The 22,067-nt window shown below is 41.6% G+C and overlaps 1 protein-coding gene across 1 annotated transcript in view; it reads left to right on the top strand.

The window, feature by feature from the left end:
- rimbp2b (RIMS binding protein 2b) overlaps positions 1 to 22,067 on the top strand; it is a 108,308-nt gene that overhangs the window by 2,160 nt on the left and 84,081 nt on the right. The window contains exon 4 of the mRNA XM_082555906.1: positions 20,831 to 20,950. Coding sequence (XP_082412032.1) covers positions 20,831 to 20,950 — 120 coding nt within the window. The remainder of the gene's footprint in view (positions 1 to 20,830; positions 20,951 to 22,067) is intronic.

The following is a 22,067-nucleotide window of genomic DNA, read 5'->3' as shown; positions in this document are numbered from 1 at the left end:
GCACCTCTTAATAATCGTCTTGCCTCATATATTTAGCTATTAAATTAACAACATAACAGCGTAAGTAGTCCTTGCTGCTCATTAAATAGACTTAAAATGGATAGCTACAGTTAGGTCCATTAATATTTGTTTTGTACACCACCATATAGCTTTTAACTTTAAAAATCAATGTGAATGGAATTGAATTACAGTTTTTCTAAACAGCATGACGTACTTTAATTTTCTTTGGCGCTCTTTCAGGCCTTATGGTGTTGATGGGTTGGCCAGTGAGTTCATTCTCTTTAAGAATCTACGGATTGTTGATTTGGCCACTCCTAGAGTTTTTAGTGTCTCTGCAACATAGGTTGAGTTGGGAAAAGTAAAATGTTTTCTGATTTTTCTGTCTGTTTCAGGCTCCCTTTTAATTTTCTTTTCAAAATGCTTTTGAAATTGTGAAAAGTCTGGACTGCTGGCAAATCAGTTTAGCACCTGGGGCCCGTTCTTCGTACGTCGCTTACTACATCCAAGATCAAATGACACATCCAAGATCAAATCATCGCGCTAACCGTGAGCTCGCTAATCCGGTTCCCCGAACACACCTGCTGTTGACGATTACTACAGCTGGACGCAGGAATGTGACATCACTGGGTGTCGTAAAAGGGGCTACGCATCGATAGTAGAAACATTGATCGGCAACCCGCTGATTGGTCGGCGAAAATGTCGAAGGGGCGTGCTCGGTATTTTCCGGCAGCAGAGCAAGAACTCATGAGTGAGGGATTTCAGGAGTTTCAGAGTTTAATTAAAACGCAAGAGAACACTGCAAAGGCTGCAAAAGCAAGGAGAGAGGGCTGGCAGAAAGTTGCTGACAAATCAAACTCGTAGGTAATTTAATAATAATAATAATAATGGATTGGATTTATATAGCGCTTTCCAAGGCACCCAAAGCGCTTTACGATACCACTATTCATTCACTCCCACATTCACACACTGGTGGAGGCAGCTACGGTTGTAGCCAGGCTGCCATATCGCGCCATCGGCCCCTCTGGCCAACACCAGTAGGCGGTAGGGTAGATCTATCATATGACACTATATTGTCCAATATCATATGGCATTATATTATATTATAATATGTTATATTATATCCCCTTTCACATTAGAGCCACAACAGGACCCACAAGAAAATGGGAACAAGTAAAAGTGGAATACAGGAGTATTCTACAGAATGGTAATATTTATCTCTTAGATTGCTTTGCGTCTCTTGGCAAGGTAATACTGGCCTGTAATACTCTGTTAGTTTGTTCATAACAGCAACCAAGAAAAGGGCAGAGGAAAAAAAGACAGGTGGTGGTCCTGCACCCCCTCGTCAACAAGTTGGTTAAGTAAATAATACCCTCACGGGAATATCGATATCTCTCTATGAGCACACTGTCGCGCTGAGGTAAAGGATCCTGTCTGTCCCGCAATATACGCTGAATTCTGAGGACTCTCCTTATCAATCTTGCACCTTCCGCAATGGGTTGGTCGCGTATACGGACAGGACATGGCTGCGACAGGCTTCCCAAATCCACCTTCACTTTTATAGCCGTGGTCTCTCATCTTGATTACACGAAGTAATTTACAATTACTACTCTGAAATATGAATTACATCTGTAATAATCACATACATGTAATAGAATGTTAATAGTTCATTTCCCTTTTTTAGGAAATGACCTGTATGTATCTGTGTGACATCAATAAAAGGATCAAGTGCTGCATTACCTTTAGTTACATTGATAATATTTATTTATGGTGAAACAGTGGAAAAATATCGCTGTTGCTTTCGTATAAATGAAGCGGACATACCTGCGTGGCCGCGATCTAATCCTGTTTACATAAAGCAAGCCTGCTCCCGAGCAGGTTTACGCTTACGGCTCTGTTGCTATGACAGCAAGTCCCGGATGAGCTTCGGGGAACCGACTGATCCAGGATCACGCGAAATCGTCAACAATCTAATCCGGCTAACCTACTTAGCGAGGTACGAAGAACGGACCCCAGGACTGTCTGAATCTATTCCCATCTTTACTCTTGAGGAAAAATCCCAATACAAGATATTTACAGTCTTTTCAGCTGTTTGTGCTATAATTGCTGAAATTCAATTCAAAATAAACATATGTATTTTTCTTAAAAACTAAATATTGTCACTTTCAACATTTTGAATGTTGGGTACTCAGTTGCTTTCGCTGCGATAAACTGACAATCCAGGGTGTACCCTTGATCTTGCCCAGATAGATTGAGATAGGTTGCAGCACTCCTGCTGCCCTGAACTAGATAATCAGTTAAGCATCTAGATTCATAGACTCTTTAAATTAGACGATACAAAATGAAGGCTAAAGTAATTTTCCAACATTTAGGCTTCTGTCACACAGGCTTAGAGCTAGTTTGCAGAAGAATATGTATTTTTTGCGTGGTTGGTGAGTGACTGCTGGAGGTTATTGGTCGTCACTAATTGCCTGTATTTGCATGGTTCACCTTTAAAGAAAAGAAAAAACAGGTTGACAACCAACCTGGTTCAGTTTCACTGCTCCTTAGCAAGTAGTTGGTGAGTATTTGCAGACAAGTTGGTATCTTCTATTCAAACTACAGGTGACTGCAGCAATCTGCTCGTGACCAAAGCAATCACAAGATCTTTGGTGCAGCAGAAACTGTTGCTAGGTCAAACTGGTCAGCTAGCAAAAGTAAGCTACCTCTAGCAAACACTTGCCATTCGATTAGTAATACAATTCTTCCTTATGGACCCGTGGTCACCAGGGGCCATCTACACTGGAGCTTTATGTTACAGTCATGCTAGGGAGGTTTGCAGCATATCAAAAACTATTATTGGTTGCCTCGAACCAGGTGACCTGTGCAGTCACCTTGCGATTGGTTGCCCAGTACTTGAGGACGTTTCATGCTCAAATACTTGCAATAGGCTGCTGAATGAAAATATTGAATACAATTGCCACCACTTTTCCAAATCACAAAAGAGGTTGCTGTCCTGTTTTTACTCTAGTGTCGATATAAGCCATCACCCAGGCTTGCAGAGGGACATGAGTGTGATGATGAGATTAGGCTGAAGCGCAGTAGACGTGGGACATATTATTAGTCTAGCACAAGTTAAACGCAGAGACAGAAAAGTTATTTTTTGTGTTTTGTACTTTGACCCTAATCACACTAAACTCTGTATTATCACATGGCAAATCTAAAAAAAAAGGGCGACCGTGGCTCAGGGGGTTGGGCAGCGTATCTGTAACCGGAAGGTCGCCGGTTCGATCCCCGGGCTCTCTGTCCTGGTCATTGTGTCCTTGGGCAAGACACTTTACCCTACTGGCGTTGGCCAGAGGGGCCGATGGCGCGTTATGGCAGCCTCGCTTCTGTCAGTCTGTCCCAGGGCAGCTGTGGCTACAACCGTAGCTTGCTTCCACCAGTGAGTGAATGAATAGTGGCATTGTAAAGCGCTTTGGGTGCCTTGAAAAGTGCTATATAAATCCAATCCATTATTATTAAATTTTTCCTGTATAGGGGAATTTTATGAGCCCTCAAAGCTTTTACCAGGAGCCAAAGGAAAATCATTCTAGTAAAATATTTTTTAAATAGTTATTGTATTTGGTATGCCAATTTCAATAGTTTTTGATCATTAAATGGTCAGAAATACAGTATATGAAATACTGAGGCTTGTGTTAAAATAGGTTTATGCTTACTGTTACCCAGAAAGGCCCACTCTAAACCAGCAAAACCCCTGAAACTCCTGCCTGTATTTGTGCTTCTGTATCAGTCTTGCTGGAATGAGTTAAAAACGACACAGTTGGAAAGAAACTATTATGATAGTAACTGTTAGTGATAGCGATATACTCAAACCATCTTCCAGTTCCAGCTGCTGGAGCCTGTGGCAGGTGTATGATGTAAATTAACATAGCTTGAAAAAGCAAAGTGGTAACATCTGATGAGAACTATGTTGTGATACTTCTATCGTCAGCACACGATCTCTTCAGCGTGTTGCATGACTGGTGTTCACAAAGTTAGGCTATTTGCTTGATTAAACCAAATAGCCTAACTGCACCCTGCAGGTGCAGTAATTTACTTATAGAGGTAATAAGAGATGAGAATGGCAAGCTCATTCAGGCACCTGCAGAGAACCTTGTAGGGGTTTGTATTCACAGCCATTGTCTACAAGCCTCAAAAGGAAACCCACAATCCATACATGGACAGTTCTTTTGAAAATGTCTAAAATGTTTACATAAGGGTCCGACATAATAACAAGAGCAATGCAAGTGTTCAGAGGAGGGTGACGTAGATAGCATCAGGGTAGTTCGTGCTACAGGCAAACAGCAGGAGGCAGGGCAGGACCTGGAGCACTTTAATATGACTGAAGTCAGTGTAGTGGCCTGTAGCAACTGAAACCTGTATTTTTCCTCCCCCTTTTGAAATGTCGAAGAAATAACTGCAATCTGACCTCTACCTCTTTGTCATATGCACGTTATGAGTTATTTTCTGGTGAATATTGTCTGACCCCATTGGCGTATCCAAATCATCTCCGTGCAAAAGCTGAGCTCTCCGTGTTCTATTTGTTGCACAGTTTTTGAATAATATTCCGAACTCTTCACAAAAGGGAATGCCAAAACAGTTGTTCACACCTCCGAATGTGTCTCAGTAAGCTGGGCGCAGGCAGGCCTGGAGCTGCTGTTCTGCCTTCTGACAGCTTTTGACAGCTGTCTGCCCAGGTTTGGTTCTCTTTAACATTCTAAGGTAGGCAGGCATCCACTGAATCATTATTTCAAGAATAAAATAAGCGAACAATTTGACGTACCCTGTACAGCTTTGCCCTCCCCGGGGATGAGAAAATACTGTGCTTCCAAATAGTTTAATAGACACAGTTTACCTCTAGTCCATAACAGTTAATGGTTTTATTTAAATGCTGTGTCTACCTGTAGAGCTTCGGTGTGATGGAGACAGACATTTTAAATGTATTTGTAGCATTTACATCTGTGGAAAAACAGGGTAAAATCACACTTAGAAGTCCTACTTTGGTGAGATCTACAGTTACCTATAAAGGTGTGCTATACTGAACAGTACTTCCTGCTTATTATCAGAACTAAGCACCTCCCCATTTAGTGTTTACACACAGTCAGAGGACACGTGTGGGAACGGTTGACAATTGCTTGTGTCGTGGTTGCCTTGAGTCTTAAACAGATGCTGTGATAAATAGTCTGTCGATTGGGATTGCAGCGAGGGTCCCGCCGTAGGGGGAGGGAGGCCCCAAGACAGGAGGTAAGAGCCTGCTGTAGTTGCTAAGCATCAATGTTGAGGGAAGTCGTTTTGGGCCCTGCTCTTCCCGCTTCTCCTTTTCCCATAACAGAGTGCAGCACCACTGTCAGCCACAGAGGGCAGCCACACCACACATGCTGTGCTGCTATCCTCCACATCTCCCTGTAGTAAAAAAACCCAGGATGACCCAAATAATCCCCTTTAATACCCCTGTGCACTTGATTTCCCGATCTGCGATTGGACGGCCGCGGTATTGCTGCTGTTTATGACAGCTGATTGGTCTTGCCCAACTTGACAGCGAGTGAGGCTTTGTCGAGCCGCTGGGCAGCCTCTGTGGCATGATGACCCATGATGAGGAAAGGCGGTGCTCCTGTATTAGCTTGCAAAAGAAATACAGTAGCTGGGAGGTAGTGCCACAAAGCTGGGAGCACTGGAGCTGGGGATGTCAGAGAACCTTGCATGACCTTGCCAGCTTCAATCATGGCTACTCATCAGTGGCTGGTTAGGTGAGCGGGCAGTAGGATACAGCACGCCGCTGGCAGCGTTTATTGACAGAATTGTCTGTGACTGCAGAGAACAGGACAGAGACGGTCCTGATTAAAGAGGACCAAAAGACATCGTGGAGAAGGTGCACTGCTCGGCACCACTGCACACTGCACTGCCTCTGCACCCCAGCGTGCGTGTGTCTGTGTGACTAAGCGTGCGTGCATGTGTGTGTGAGAGAGAAAGTGAGAGAGAGCGAGAGAAGGAGAGAGAGGAAGGGGGCGTGTTGATGTGTGTGCTCTGCTGCACAGCCACGATAGTGTGAACTGAATGATGCTCGCTGGCTGTCCCTCTCTCTCTCTCTCTCTCTGCCTGCGCTGCCTGGCTGTGCCTCTTTCTGCCGAGCATTGATGAACCATTTTATGCTACATCGTCCTGGTCCTGCTGCCGGCTGCTTCTCTTTCCTTTCGACACAGTAGGAGACACCTGCCATTTCCTCGTCGGCCCTTTCTGCTAAGGTAGTGTACCAATCTACTGTTGGCTGTCAAGCTGTGTATGTTTTTCCGAGCCGCGGATTGTTGCACTGACTCTGCTGCAGGCTTCCTATGCTGATGCTGCTGCTGCTGCTGCTGCTGATGCTGCTGCTGGTGGATGATCATAATATCTCTTAGTGGCAAACATAATTGAAATGCAACCCACTGCCTCTTACACACTCATAACCGTCTACCCTCTTATGCATGTCTTGGAGATGGATCAGCATGTTTTGAGCTGCTCTGCCCAGGAGTGTAGGTTTGACAGCACGGTGAAGAGCCAGAGGACATTAAGCATCATTTGCATGCAGTGAGGATTCATGCTTATTTTTTTTCTGTGTTGTTGGTGACCTGATGGGGAAACATGTTTAAAGCGTACACTTACCTTAGCATAGCTGGAGCAGTGTGTTTATGGTCAGTGTGTGTGATATAACATGGTCTTTGGGCTTGACGTTGGTCCCAGCTGTCACTGCCATGCCTGTCAGGAGATGTTTTCTGTAGATTGTATATGCAGAGGAGGTGTGTTTAGCTTTAGGTTAAGGAAACTAGTAGGATTGCTGAACTTATGTCAGTGAAGTGGAGATAGGAATACTAATTGGAAAAAGCATTCAACTGAAATGGATGCATTTGCTTGAATGGGTTTTACCAAATATTTGCTCAGATTATCCATTGTTTTCGTTAAGATAACAGTGTATACTGTCTGTGTGGCTGCGTGTGTGTGTTTCATAGCTGAAAGATGATACGGTGTGTATGTTTGTCCATTATAAATGGGTACAGTGTAAATATGCAAGGGGTAAAACTATTTCTGCATATTGCATTGGCTGTAGCAGATTGCAGCATTGGCAGCGGACATACAGGGATGTATTATGATTTTTACTGCGAGAAAATATTTTATGTGTATCTGTGCATGAATGCACGAGTGCCTCCCAAGGTCACTCATTTGCAGTGTTTCCAGAATTAGAACTGTCAGTCTCGATTCACACCTTGGGTATGAGAGAGTACTCTGACGCCAAACTCCCATCCGTGCCGTAGCTCCTCCTGTCCACCTCGACAAGCAGACATGGCCATTCATCATTTCGCTGGCGATCCCTTTGCTGGCAGCAGAGGGACTTTTATCCTCACTATGCACCGGAGGCAAGTTTTCATATTTCAAACCAAAAATTTGCGTGCTGTCCACGGAGCAGATTCCTAGAGGAGTGGCAGTAGGGTGCTGCTGGTGGTGGGAGGAAGTGTACTTTTTTTTTTTTTTCCTTTAAACCTAGCCCCAGGGTCAGATAATATTTGCATACGCAGCAAATGGGTGTGGTGAAACATGCTAGGGGTTCAAACATTTTTATTTATTTTGACTCGGAGAGAATACTGAATGTGAATTAGAAAAATTAATTTGGTGCTTGCCTTAATGGCACATGAATAAAACCGAAGAGCAGTTTAATGAGTTTAGTAGTGATGTAATGACTGTTTTTTAAATGAAAACAATTCAAGTACTAAATATAATTTTAATGAATTACTAAACATTAATTAAGTAAAATTATATTTTAATTATACCGGGGACAATATGTACTTGCTTTGCTGCTTTACTAATGTGTCAAGATTCTCATAAGCTAATCTGTATTCAATCTGCTACATACATATAAAGACTCTTTTGCTGAGAGCACAGAGAATGAATGAAAACAGTAAAGTTCTGAGTTGTGGGTTTTGCATACAAATGCACTTTTGATCCATTAAAGTACACAGATTAAGCTCGGTGGGATTTTCTCTTTCCTTTAGGGTGTTTTATAACATTTTATTGCAACTGCAAAGTTAAAAAGCTCATGGCAAAGAGATGTATTCTCTTCTTAAGAAAATATTGTTGCCTGATTGAATTATACTTTTTTTCCCTCTATCTTACCAGGTAACACATTTGTACACTTTGTAAGGCTAACAATCAAACTAGCATTAATTATATAATCAAAAACTAAAAAAACAACAACAATAAAATTCAACTGTAGCAAGTCAAATGTAAAATTAATAACTGCTTAGGGGGGGAAAAACAACATTATCAGCTGTCTGTTTGTGAAGAATTAAAAAATGCAAAACTTTATCTTCACCAGAAAAGTTGTTGTTCCCTGTGGTGCCAGAGGGTAAGACTGCACTTTCCACCCACAGTGCTGCATACTGTGCCAAAGTAAGGACAGCTGTTTGACATAGACTCATAGTCAGTATAAAAAGCGGACATAGCTATTGTAATGTCAACCACTTGAAATGAAAGTTTTCAGCATCTGCATCTTGGTTTCAAAAAACTGGAGGACTGACTGTCAGCTGTTAGCTCATTGGCTAATGACGGGTTTGACACCTGGTAGCCAGTGAGCACAGATAAACTTTTTGAAACGTGTGAAAGACATACATTTTTTTTCATTGAATATCACTCAAAATGAGTGACTGAGCCCATGAACTCATTAAGCAGATGTTTACAGACATCAAGTCTGGAACACGTTTTCCATATAAACTGGACCAGAACGCTTTTGCAACCACAATTATCGCCATCTGATGGTCTTCAAATAGAATTTCTGCAAAGGTTTAATTTTTCTGGATGGTTTATCCATGTTTAAAACCATCTACGTTCAACTCTCACTACTTTGGACAAAGCACGTCTTCACTGCTGGTTGTGTGGAAAGATAGCATTGAATGATTTAGTTTACTGTAATTATGGAACACAAGTGGTGGGATATTGTCTGAGTGATGGAATAAAACAATGTTAAGTCATGACATGTCTGGTTTTAAATTTCCTTCTGTTTTGCTAACTCTCTGGCTGTTCATGTCAACAAATGTAGGCTAATAAGATAAAAAAGCTAGCTTGTGGTTTGTAGCTAGTGTTTAAAAGCATCGTAAAACATTACTAATCAATGCTTTGGAATGATAGGGTGAGGTGTGTGTGTGGCTCAAATGGTTTGGTCTGTGTTTATTCTTTCTTTAACAAAAGGTATGCTATTACCTAACTTCTAGTTCAGTGAGTGTTTCACACAATGTGTGAGCAGACTTGCTGCACCATTGTACAAAATAATTTTGAAACCATGTGAACTGTGAATTTTGTGTATCATTATACAATCGGTGTATAGTTTTGTGGATAAGCCCAATAGCATTACTAAAATGGTAAATGGCCTGTATTTGTATAGCGCTTTACTAATACTAACTAATATGAAGAATTGCCTCCAGTGGTGGTATTGGAGAAAAACAGATAGAAATGGTCTAAGGTGCTTAACGTGCTTAGCACTTGGGATGTAGGATTGTGAGAGGAGCATGGTTCAGCATGGTCCTGAGTGACTAAAGCTATAGGCTATAGTAACAGCTGGAACACGGCTGCCGTTGGCGTCTGGATGTGGCCTGGATAAGGCACGTGACCCCGCCACAGTGTGAGGCATTAGTAATATGAACAGCAGGGTCCACCGCCGCTGTTACATAACACTATCTTCACTGGGAAATCTCTGTAAAGATGGCTCTGGGAGACTCTGTGACAGCAGAGTGAAAGTAAGTGCATCATCATTGTCTACAACTACATCGCTTGCTCTGATTGTCCCGTGCATGACAAAGCAAACATGTGTCCTCGGGGTATTTCATTTCAAATCTATGCTGCTTTTTTTTTTCTTTTTTCTTTTTAGCTTTATAAGCCTCAGGACAGATCCACCGTGTGCACATGTTCAGTGTATTTGTGTTCACGAGCTTGTCTCCAAATGTATGTATCGTCTTACGTATGCCTTTACACGTGAGGTTTTACATATATCTATGTTTATGCTTACATAGTGAACATGATTGTGTCACGCCATGGCTCCTGCAGCTCAAATGTAATGTAAGTAGATTGTGCCAGCTGTCATCACGGAGGCAGTTTGCTGTGGTGGGGACTCGCTGCTGACAACACTGGAGGTCAAAAGGGAGCCACATGCAATTATCTGAGGAATCTGCCTGCATTCATAATTGATTGTTCCTGCATCTGATCAGGGCAGTCCACTCACTCAGTTGGACAACACTGCTGTAGTGTAAACACCATGAGAGTAGATTCCACAGAAGTTAGCTCTAATGATTGGCTGTTAGAGCGATGCTATTTTTTTGCCTCTAATTTACATGTTTGACAGAGTACTGACAAACCTGTAGGGCCTAAACAAAGCTTAGGCTGATGACATAGCTTATGAATCTATGTAGAACTTTCTTAACCATATATAGAAATTACATCAATTATATAAATCGCTGACCTATAACAAAGCCACTCTAGGGGTAAAATCTAGTTTGCTTAACTGATGCAACTTAAAAAGCAATTCAAGTATTTTGCAAATACAGAACAAAGTATTGAATTAGAAAAAAGCTCTATTTAAAAAAACACCAATATAAAATGCCACTTTTGCAATGTACATGAAATGTAGATACTTCATTACAGGTTATATAAAATACTCCACTGCGTACCAGAATGTTTGCTTTATTTTGGTATGTAGTTTCTATCAGTTGGACATCTGGCTTCCAGAAAGACCAGCTGGGGGTAGCACACCAAGCAGGATTGCTTAGGTTTCAGTAACAGAGGCTTAGAGGTTTCGTCGTGAAACACAGCCAACTTCCAGCCATCACGGAAAAATATCTATTCCCCTGCTGGTTGGTTGTAGTTGTCTACGCAAGCTTATAGTTGCCAATAAAAGAGCCTTACTTGTACTCTGCAAACATTTGCTAACTAACCACTGAGTGCTAGTGAAACCTGGGAAAAGCGTAACACAAACCAGAAACTGAGAGGAAAAGTTGTGCCTTCCCACTGCAATCAACATGTTTCAGACTTTGAAACTTTGCAACTTTGAAGGCGAACGTTTCCAGTTCGTGTCACACAGTTCAGCTACCACTTAGTGAATATTTGGCCAGTGTCTGTAGACAAGTTGGCGCCTTCCATACAAATTATAGGGAATCTGTGACCAAAGCAATCACAAGGAGGTTTTTGGTGCATTACTGTATACTGCTTTCAACCAGTTTTATCATTTTCGCCAAGTGACAGTAAGCAACCTCTCGCAGCCACTCTCTAACCAGTCGAGGTTAGAGAGTTTTCCCAAGTGTGGGCGATTAACTGATCTCTAGATCCAAGTTCCTGGGATGTAACCAGTATCCAGATCTTTTCTCATATCGTGCACATATAGCATTGTATATTCAATTTCAACCAATGATAATGACAAACATGTCTTCAGATTTCTTTAACGTTTAAGTGCTTGCTCATAGGGCGTCATCCGATTGTTGGGGTTTTCTCTGTATTTATAATGTAAAGTCTTTACATGACAATATACAGCACTTTGAGGCAACTGTCATGTTGCACTCTATTAACAAAATTCTATTTTGTGAACTCAGATCTTCAGTTGTATTCACAGATGTTCTATAGGGTTTGCTGAACCATTGCCTTAATCTTGTGTTGCTCCATTCTTGGACAAATCTGCCCAAGAGTTAAATACAGGGAAATATCCTTCTGTCTCCTTGTCCCTTCATCTGAGACTCAGTCCCATACACAGTGCTGCCACCACTATGTTTCAGAGTCTTTTACAAACACCAAACAGATTGCTATGTGGCTTTTACTTTGAGTGGTTCCAATCTATGCACTCAAAGACACAGCCCTGATTGACATAGTGCTTCTTGGATAGTCTTTGCTTTGGCTCACATCTCTACAGAGGACTTTAGAAGCAGCTTTGGAGTGACAGGTGGGTTCCTAGTCTCACCCCTGATCAATGATCTTATTGCTCAGTTTGGCCTTATGGCAAATTCTAGTGAGTATCCTACAGTTTGAGACTTCTGCATGAAAGTTACAAAGTGCAGTGTGGTCTTAAAGCACTTGTTAATACCATCATAACAATACTATTAGAAGTTTTAAAGATGATTGAAATCATTAATTATGGGTGGGCTTTGGTGCTGGTGACGTGGGAAATTGCTCACGTATTGCAGAAAGACTCCATACAGAAAGAGTTTAAAGAGATGTTTGTGTCCCTCTCTGACCTTTCAGCATGTCTGTGCTGGTGGTCAGCTCGGTGAGAGTAAGGGCTATTTGGAGCTGTTCTAAAACGTAGATGATCGTGCCTGAGGTTGGGGGTTGGGAATGATTATTCGGATCTTGCCAAAATCCACAGGCAGTGATGATTATTTGTTGGGATTTGCTTTGTAATAAAAAAGCTTATCTCCACAGGTTCATCTCAGTCTTTATCTCTGTCTCTACCTTTGTGCTTACTGCGTCTGCTTCGCCCACACTGCACTCAGATGTTACAGGTTAATTTATCCAAACTTACACAATCAGATTTTTTTCCGCTGGGAGCTATTCACGGTCTGCTTTATGTGATGTATTTGCTTTATAGTTAAAACAGCAGGCGACAAAAAGCAGGATTTTGTAATGTCTGAAGTGGCTTTTGAAGAGATCGAGTCCAGTGTTTGTGTCCTTTATGTGGACACATTCTACTCTGTGTATTGTCCACCATGCTGGAGGTTAATTGCGCGCTCTTTGATAACATATTATTGGCAGGCAGCACCATGGATACGCCGTGCCAGTCACTTCAAGGTACACTAGCTGTTTCTCGACCACTTTTAAAGTTGAGAGTGATTAATGGGATGCTAATGTGCTCCAGAGTTAATGCTCTTGTTTATATGAGGATGTAATTGATTCTGATGTCCTGATCAAGTGAAATTTCACAGCGGATTACTTGAGGGGGGGAAAAAAAGGCTTGTCTCTGGAGTATGTTTTGCCACACAGTCATTTCCTTTTTGTCATTCCAGTTTGCTAACGTTATGAGAAGTTACTCTGCATTGTTTTATGTTATAGGTCTCTACGGGTTAGTAAGCTTGCTGTCCAATCCACTGCTTCTATGCTGGCCCATCAGTGAACGGGGGCATGGGATAATTGCATAAAGAAGCTGTAATAAGGTGGATTGAATTAGCTTTGCCCTGACTAAAATGAATTAAAGAGGTCATCATGACATGCAGACTCTTTAACAGACTCATTACACCTGCTCAACCAAATATATCATAATATGCTGTGTTAACTTAGAGACATTGGGAATCTAGGATTACAACCCAAATGCCTGTACGCTGGAATAATTGTCAGGATTCAATTAGTTTAATTGGCAATGTTTGAAGGCAACATTCATAAGAGAAAGATGAAAACAAAGTTCAGTGGCAATCGTGAGGGTAAAGGAATGTTGATTTTTCTTTCTGCTTTGCCAGACTTGATATTTACACACTGATGATAATGTTTCGTTTTTTAATGTTACTAAATGTAGTCAGGCGTCTATTTATGGCTACACAAATTATATGATCAGGTCGTCAGAACATTATCTGTCAGCTTTTTTAGGAAATCACTTAAACAAGTAGTCCCAGTTTCTTATTGTGTGAGGATTTTATGCCATCTATCAATTTTCCAAAACACTTATCCAACTCATACATCTGGCATACAGCAAAAGGCAGTTTACCAGTCTGGCTCAGTGCAAACACAGAGAGACACAGTCTTTTACGTTTACACCAAAGGCCAATTTAGAATCACCAATTAAACTAACAAGCATTGCATTGTGGGAGAAAGTCAGACTACCTAGCAGGCACAGGGAGATCATGGAAACTCCACAGAGAAAAGGCCTGGCCCAGGAATCTTCTAACCTGCTAACCAGATCTCTGTCATGTTGAGTCAAATGTTTCTCAACTTTCACAAAGTCAGTATTGAGTGGAGGAGATGCCGTGAGGCCACCGATGGCTGAAATCACAATACTTTATGTGTGTGGTGAGGATAATTACATTTTGAGCAATTCAGTAGCTGCATGATCTTATAATTATATTCCTATTTTCAAAATAAGAATAAAGACTATAAGATAAACATCCCCCTGTCTTTATCTCAGAAGCATTCCTGCATCTGTGTGTTCATATAGTAAGGGAAAGATATCCCCTACATGTCCTACTTTGGTGGTACATTGCTAAAAAATATAGTATGTGAGTAGGCTACAATCCAAATGGGTGAACATTATGGTGTCCAATTGTGATCCATTTCATGATTCTACAAGTTAATGTGAAAGTTTGATCAAGAAGGCAGGAAAATGCATTATTCAGTTTCCTGAGCTAGAAACTGCAGTTTGTGCTAAACTCTAAAAGATGTAAAGGGCAACTGATACTCTTTCCACCTTTAAACACCTGATTCTCCATTTGACTCCAAGTTTAGTCGAACAGATCACACCAATATTAAGACAAAGCAAACAGTCTATTCTTTGCGGTTCCATTTTCTTTTTCAAGGTTTTCTAATTAATAAAATGAGTCTACTTTACCAATAGAAAACTCCTCATGCCAGGATTCCAGAATGTCAGAGAACTGTAAGGTTTCCTAACCATTTAGTTTTGGTGCCTAAACCTAACCACATAAGAAAAAGTAAAAAGCAGTTGTTAAGGAAACATTTCATCACATAAAACCAAAACATAAGACTGGAACTATGGTTGCGGGCTAACTAGCTCTATCACCAGCTCTTCACCCTCCAGATGAGGACTTTGCTCTGCAAAAGTGAACTGTAATCTCGTGTGTCTGATGATGTTATGGTTGGTGCCTACTGCACCAAAGCACACCCTGAGCACATCCCTGAATTGCCAGTGACATCTGACAAGTTGATGTGAAACCATTTTGTGCGACTATTTTTGTGTGGCGGTTGGCTTCTATATATACCGTATTTTTCGGACCATAAGGTGCACCGGATTATAAGGTGCATTAACCGAAACAAAACTGTCAGATAAGTTAACTTAACTAACTCTTCTTGCTTCCTCCACTTCTGTACCATTGAGACATTAATGTTGAATTCTCTGGCAGCTGCTCTATTCCCATGTTGTTGCAGTATATTAATGACTAACCTCGTATTGTGGATGGATTATCTCAGTTGTTCTCCTGACTGAAGTTTGGTCCGTTTACAGCATCCTGCCATGCGATTGCATTTGCCCCTAACCATCGGGAACCCTCATGTTAACTTTTATTGAGTGGAAAAAAGTTAGCATTCATCCTCCAGCTTTACAGTAGCTGTATCCCAAAACGAAGGCCGCATCCTTCAGAGGACTGTGGTCTGTGTGGGCCAGGTCCTTCGAACACTGAGAAGGCCGGAAGTGCGAGGCTATGAAATGGGACAGTCTAGCCTTCAGATTTGCGTCACCGCTGTTTCAGTGGAGTTTAATAAACTCAGCCGTCTGCTCCTTGCTGTCTAAAATATATCAGGACACTGGCGTAAATTCTCGACCGTCTCACACACTGTTTGATGTTTTATTCAGCTCTGTGAAAATCCCGGAGGAACCCACCCAATGGATTCATAAAGTTTTTTTTTATTTTAATATTATTTATTATTTATTTGTTTATTTTTTTAAATTTAATCTAATAACTTTGATCTCAGCCAAACCAATTTACTCCAAAACAAATAACACACCGAAAAAAGCCAGTTATCTGAGTGACTTATACATCATGTTTAACCTGATTAGCGAAAGACAGCAGGGGTCTGAAAATGATGAAGCCAGGAGTTCGCTGCTCCCGCCGGCTCGAGTGACCATTGACCCCCCCGGCTAGCTATTGAGCGGGTGAGTAACAGACGTCTCCGAAAACATTGGAGCACTTTTCCAAATATGCGATGTCTTGATAAACCAAACAGATATTTAAAGTTTACACGGCTACTTTGTTAAAAGTTACGTTTGTGACCCAGAAAGATTAATAAAAGTAATATTAAAACTTAGTAGCGGCCGCCATTGTTGGAAACTGGAATTGGCAGGGCTGCGCTATGAATTCTGGGATATGATGGGCCTAAAAGGCCACACCCGACCCATCCTTCAAATTCGGGGAAAATGAAGGACGGATTTGTCAGCCGCATTTGAAGGACTCGATGAATTGGGACAGCCTTTGTCGCCTGGCTGTGACATAATCGGCCTTCAAATGCGGCCTCCGAAGGATGTAGCCAACGTTTTGGGACCCAGCTAGTGTTTATGTTATGCTAACATAGCTGTGTCGCTAGCAATCACGTAGCACATCATTATATACCAGCTAGTCCAATTTCAGTAACCCTACAAACATCACTGCTGTTTAGTTTTCTGTCTTCATTTATGTTGGAAGTGATAGCAGAGCTGTACATTTTAATTTTCTAAGAAATCTGTCACACAGAACATGATATGTTTAGGTGGAAACTTCCTGCTAACTTCTAATGCTGTTAAATTTAATAAATTCTGTTTTCATGGATGCCTGGAAATTAAACTTTACACCTGGTAAAGCAGGTAAAGATGAAAGAATTTAGACAGTTCTTACCTCTCAGTGATGCCGCAGTGTTCGTTTGACTTTGGGACCTGAAGCGGAGTTTGGACCTGGATTGCTCCGTGCGGCTCCTGACTACGGCAGCCGTAATGCTCCAACAAGCCATCAAGCAGTGCAGCCTACCAAAGTTTTAATAAAGCGTTTTTTGACAGATTTTTGAGCACCATGTACCACATAAAATCAGTTCGAGGTCAGTAAGCACAACCAGAATTCATACATAAGGTGCACTGGATTATAAAGCGCACTTAATTTTTAAATTTTTGAGAAACTTAAAGGATTTTAAGTGCGCCTTATACTCCAAAAAATATGTATATTTTCTCTCTATGACTACTGTAGTATATGGATGGCCTCTTTAAGGAACAAGCATTTGCGTGGACTTAACAAAGTGCCGGATGTAAACACAAATTGTAATTTTTTCACAAATGTCTATGAAGTGAAGACACACAAATGTGTGTGAATTAGATTAGAGAGAGGAGCTTCCGAGTGACTGAGCACTTATGGGCGGTGAGACGGATGGAGGGAGGGAGTGCATGGCTTTAAGAGTTGTACCCTGTGGCATGGGTGCGGGACAGGACAGAGACAGAGACAGCCTGTGTCCAGATGTCTGTTTGTGTTATGGAGTTTCTAGCACTGCCTCCTTCCATGAGAGACAAACACTAATTGCCAGCCCGGGGCGGGTTGGAGATGTGCAGCTGGGGACATGTGGCTAAAAATAGCACTGCTTGTTCCCATGAGTGGCGGGCACACAGCACCATAGCATTAGTATTCAGCACTAAAACATGGCATGGACAAAAAAGGTCATCTTCTGGGCATGGCCACAAATGTCAGGGTTGGGTATACAGCAACACCAACACAGGGTGGTGAGCAGCAAAAAGCACCTTAGGCTTTACCCCCATATGGATCAACCTACTGAACCATTGTCCTCTGTTTGAACACTCGCAGGAAAATGTCACTTGGAAAGAGCCGAGCGAGTGTCATGACATTCCGTGTTTTTGTTTGTAGCCCAGCAGCATCCATGCTGGATCCAGTCTTTCCCTCCGTGGAGCAACAGCCTTCCGTGCTTGAGTTGAGTTACAGCTCTTCCTTTATGACACAACAGTAGCATCTGGTTCCACCTGACTGGAGCCATGAATAATTTAACAGGGGGCATTATTATTCCAGCCAGCTCCACTAGCCTGGCAATAACAAGAAGTTTAGGTAGTGCTATCAGTGTTGCTGGCTAAGTGGAGAACATGGAGAGAGGATGTTATTTTAGCCTGTTGCACTCAAAAAAAAAAAAAAAAAAAAAAAAAATATATATATATATAAAAAAAAAACAAACACCCAGCACGCCCCTGCGGGCGGTTTATCCTTCAAGCTCGGGTCCTCTACCAGAGGCCTGGGAGCTTGAGGGTCCTGCGCAGTATCTTAGCTGTTCCCAGGACTGCGCTCTTCTGGACAGAGATCTCCGATGTTATTCCCGGGATCTGCTGGAGCCACTCGCCTAGCTTGGGAGTCACCACACCTAGTGCTCCGATTACCACGGGGACCACCATTACCTTCACCCTCCACATCCTCTCGAGCTCTTCTCTGAGCCCTTGGTATTTCTCCAGCTTCTCGTGTTCCTTCTTCCTGATATTGCTGTCATTCGGAACCGCTACATCGATCACTACGGCCGTCTTCTTCTGTTTGTCTACCACCACTATGTCCGGTTGGTTAGCCACCACCATTTTGTCCGTCTGTATCTGGAAGTCCCACAGGATCTTAGCTCGGTCATTCTCCACCACCCTTGGGGGCATCTCCCATTTTGACCTCGGGACTTCCAGGTTATACTCGGCACAGATGTTCCTGTACACTATGCCGGCCACTTGGTTATGGCGTTCCATGTATGCCTTGCCTGCTAGCATCTTGCACCCTGCTGCTATGTGCTGGATTGTCTCTGGGGCATCTTTACACAGCCTGCACCTGGGGTCTTGCCTGGTGTGATAGACCCCAGCCTCTATGGATCTTGTACTCAGAGCTTGTTCTTGTGCTGCCATGATTAGTGCCTCTGTGCTGTCTTTCAGTCCAGCTTTGTCCAGCCACTGGTAGGATTTCTGGATATCAGCCACCTCCTCTATCTGCCGGTGGTACATACCGTGCAGGGGCCTGTCCTTCCATGATGGTTCCTCGTCTCCCCCCTCTTTCTTGGGTTTCTGCTGCCTGAGGTATTCACTGAGCACTCGGTCAGTTGGGGCCATATATATATATATATATATATATATATATATATATATATATATATATATATATATATATATATATATATATATATATATATATATCTGTTGAATGAATGTAATTTCATCATGCCACCACATGTCCATAGTTGAATGAACTAATACATGATTAGAAAATATTACAAATATCAGTCTTGTTGTTGACATTATTTTCTGTAATTGTCTGCTGTTAACAGGATCCAACATTATTGTTATCACTAGTTGTTCCTCCTTTAACACTTCTTTCAAGCCATTTCCTTATTTTTTTTGTGCTAAATGTTCTTCAGCTGCTGTGTAGATTGTCATGAACCGCAGAATTAATTAAGAGTCATTTTGTGTTGAGGATGCTTAGTACTGCCGTAGGTTTGTGCAGACGATACATGTTGGTAAAGCAAAACACCTGGTTGTTTCCATTGTTCTGTGGAGGGGTGAATTTAAGTGCTAGAAGGGGTGAATTGGATTTAAACATGAAATGTCACAGTTTGTGAGCACACAAAAACTGTGGAAAAATGTTACGTTTGTCAAAGTTGGATTTCACTAACTGCATTTGGAAAGCTCTGTTGAAACAACCAGGTGAAATCAATCTTTGACTCAGTGTCTCATTAAACCCGTACTGTATTGTACCAGACGCTAATTTTATTTTTCTTTGCTATACTTAGCCAATGATATCCCAGATGATTCTCCTTGATGAAACATAATATGATCAAGATTTGTAAAATGGATTTCATTTTTATTCAGCATGACCTGAAATGAGTGACTGAGACCATAAATGCAATAGCAAAGTGTTTACAGAGGTCCAGTAGACTTCTACAGGACCAGAAGTATTTTACAACACACGTAAGAGACTTCATTTTACAGACCTAGAAGCTGCAGCCATCTTTTATCAATATAGCTCATTTCCAGCTTCTGAAATGAGCTATATTGTGATGATGGAAAGACGCTGTCTCTCAAATGAATTAAACCTGCTAACAGTTGTCTTTGGGCACTGAGGACTGGCTAGCTTCTGCTAAATGAAGCTAGACTGTAACACTCCCTACCAAGTCTCAGTTATAGCACAGAGGCTAACAGTAGCCTGGCTAACAATAGAGGACAAACAGATTTCCACACAAAGTCAATCTGTGTGTGTGAGATCACTTTGAGACAGCAAAATGTACCTGGAGTATACTAGAAAACAAAACAACGCAGTATAGGATTGAGCTAGATTTGTTAACTATAAACTTATAAAAAGTAGTTCTGTAACTGGTAGCTCTGAAGCTGTGTTAGCTTAACAACCTTCCAACATTTGTTCCTGCTTGCGTTGATTTGAACTTTTTCCGTGGTATGCAGCACGGGCAATAGTTAGCAATGAAAGAGTCACTGTTCTTCTCATTGGGTGCAGACATAGATCTAGTTTACACCAGCAAGAAGGAGTCATTTAATAACTATAAACATAATATATTTAAAGTAATCAAGCATTTTTATATCTAAATAATCAAACAAGTGCCTTAGTTGACTTTTTTGAGTGTGACATCTTATACTTATGTGGGTTTGTTAGTGCTTAAGAGATATTTTTCAATGATACACGACATTAGCATGTTGCTTGTTTGTTTGCAGATTTGAGAAACTATGTAAAATGAGCTGTTTTGAAATACTTTGATATATATTGAATATAATTTAATTAGTCTCTAACAACTGCATTTATAGTTAAATGCAGTTGTCGGAGTTTGCTAAAAGCAGCAGGTGGGCAGGTAGTTGAGCATGCTTTGCTGTCAGACTGAATCCGTGAAGATCAATAAAGAGAAACACACATTCTGCTTGCACTGCGTTAGTGTATCTGTTAGAGCTGTTAGAGCTGCTTTCCCACTCAGAACTCCTGCTGGCTGTTAGCAGCCAGTCACCTACACTTACAGATCGAGTGGTAGCAGATTTCATCACCAGTGGGACTCAGCAAAAGTAGTGAAAGGTTATTTGGAATATAGCAAATCCCAACAAAAAAGCTGCACATAAACCTCCCATTGCTATTGTGACAAATAACTCCCCCACCTTCCCTGTCCCCCACTGCAGAGAAATGAAGCTTTTCCCCTCCACCTTTTGGACGAGCTTTGTCTTCTAGAGGACTACAGCCAAGCTCGGCGACTTAACCCAGAGACCCTGAGCCACCAAAGGCTACAGCAGAAGTTACTGGTGAGTTCTCTGTGTGTGAGGGAGATAAAGTCTCGTTAATGCTGAACTTTTCATGGGCCATTAAGGCCGGCTGAAGACCGCTGTCAAGGCGTTTGCTTTCGGCGCTTTTTGGCTTTCATGTCCTTCTCCCTGCTTTCGACTGTCAAGTTGTGAACCATGCTTTTTTTCCCAGTTGTTGGTTTAATTTTAAATGAGCTGTGAAAACACATCTGCTGTTCATTTAGAGCCTTCATTGAGCCTGATTGGGGTCAAAGTGGCAGTTTCTTTACTGACCATGTGAACAAACTTAGGCCTTCACCTCTTTCCTGTCTAATAATTACACCAAACCTACAGGAAGATGTTGGTAGCACCCCAAAATGTAGGATGCTTTGAAAGATATCAGGAAAAACAGAATGCAAATATTTGAAAATATTTGAACTGAAATTAGTATAATTTGCCATCATCAGTGGCAGAGATGCCAGCAGGATCAGCAAACTAATCTGGAAGGCTGGAACTGTCATTGGTAAGAATTTGGAGGCGTTTGAGTCAGTGAGGGTCAGAGGTCACTGAACAAACTGGTCTCCATCATGGACAGCCCATCACCCCCGCTCCACTACACACTTCTGAGGGAGCAGAGCTCCTTCTCCCTCAGACTGATTCACCTCGTTGCCATAAAGAAAATGTTAGCAACTCATTCCTGCCATTATCTATTAACTTGTAAAACAACTCTTCATTCTGTCACAGGTGAACACACCTGTCACAAGCATATTTGTGTATTACGCCTTCATACTGCTGGTTTTCTTAGATTTATAGTGTACATTTTATTTATTAATGCAATTTGCACTTCTCTCTTATATAATGTCAGTCTTACATTTTACTGTCTTTATCACTTTTGTAAATATATAAATTCCAGCACTACCTCATAGTATAAGGCCTTTTCCAGGCACTTGTGACACTTTTATTTTAATTGCTTGGTTTATATATTTATTGTAGATTACCTATCTGTTTCAGATGCTCAAGCTGAGAAATGTTGATTTATTGATTGGGTCAGGGATATTAAAACAATTTAAAGGTTGTGTCATGAAAAACACCTGGTGGAACATCTCACAACTAATGAGGTTAATTAGTACCAGCATTA

This window comes from Aulonocara stuartgranti, assembly GCF_965226115.1.
Source record: "Aulonocara stuartgranti genome assembly, chromosome: 12".
NCBI lineage: Eukaryota > Metazoa > Chordata > Actinopteri > Cichliformes > Cichlidae > Aulonocara > Aulonocara stuartgranti.
This window is presented reverse-complemented; position numbering and strand designations above follow the sequence as displayed.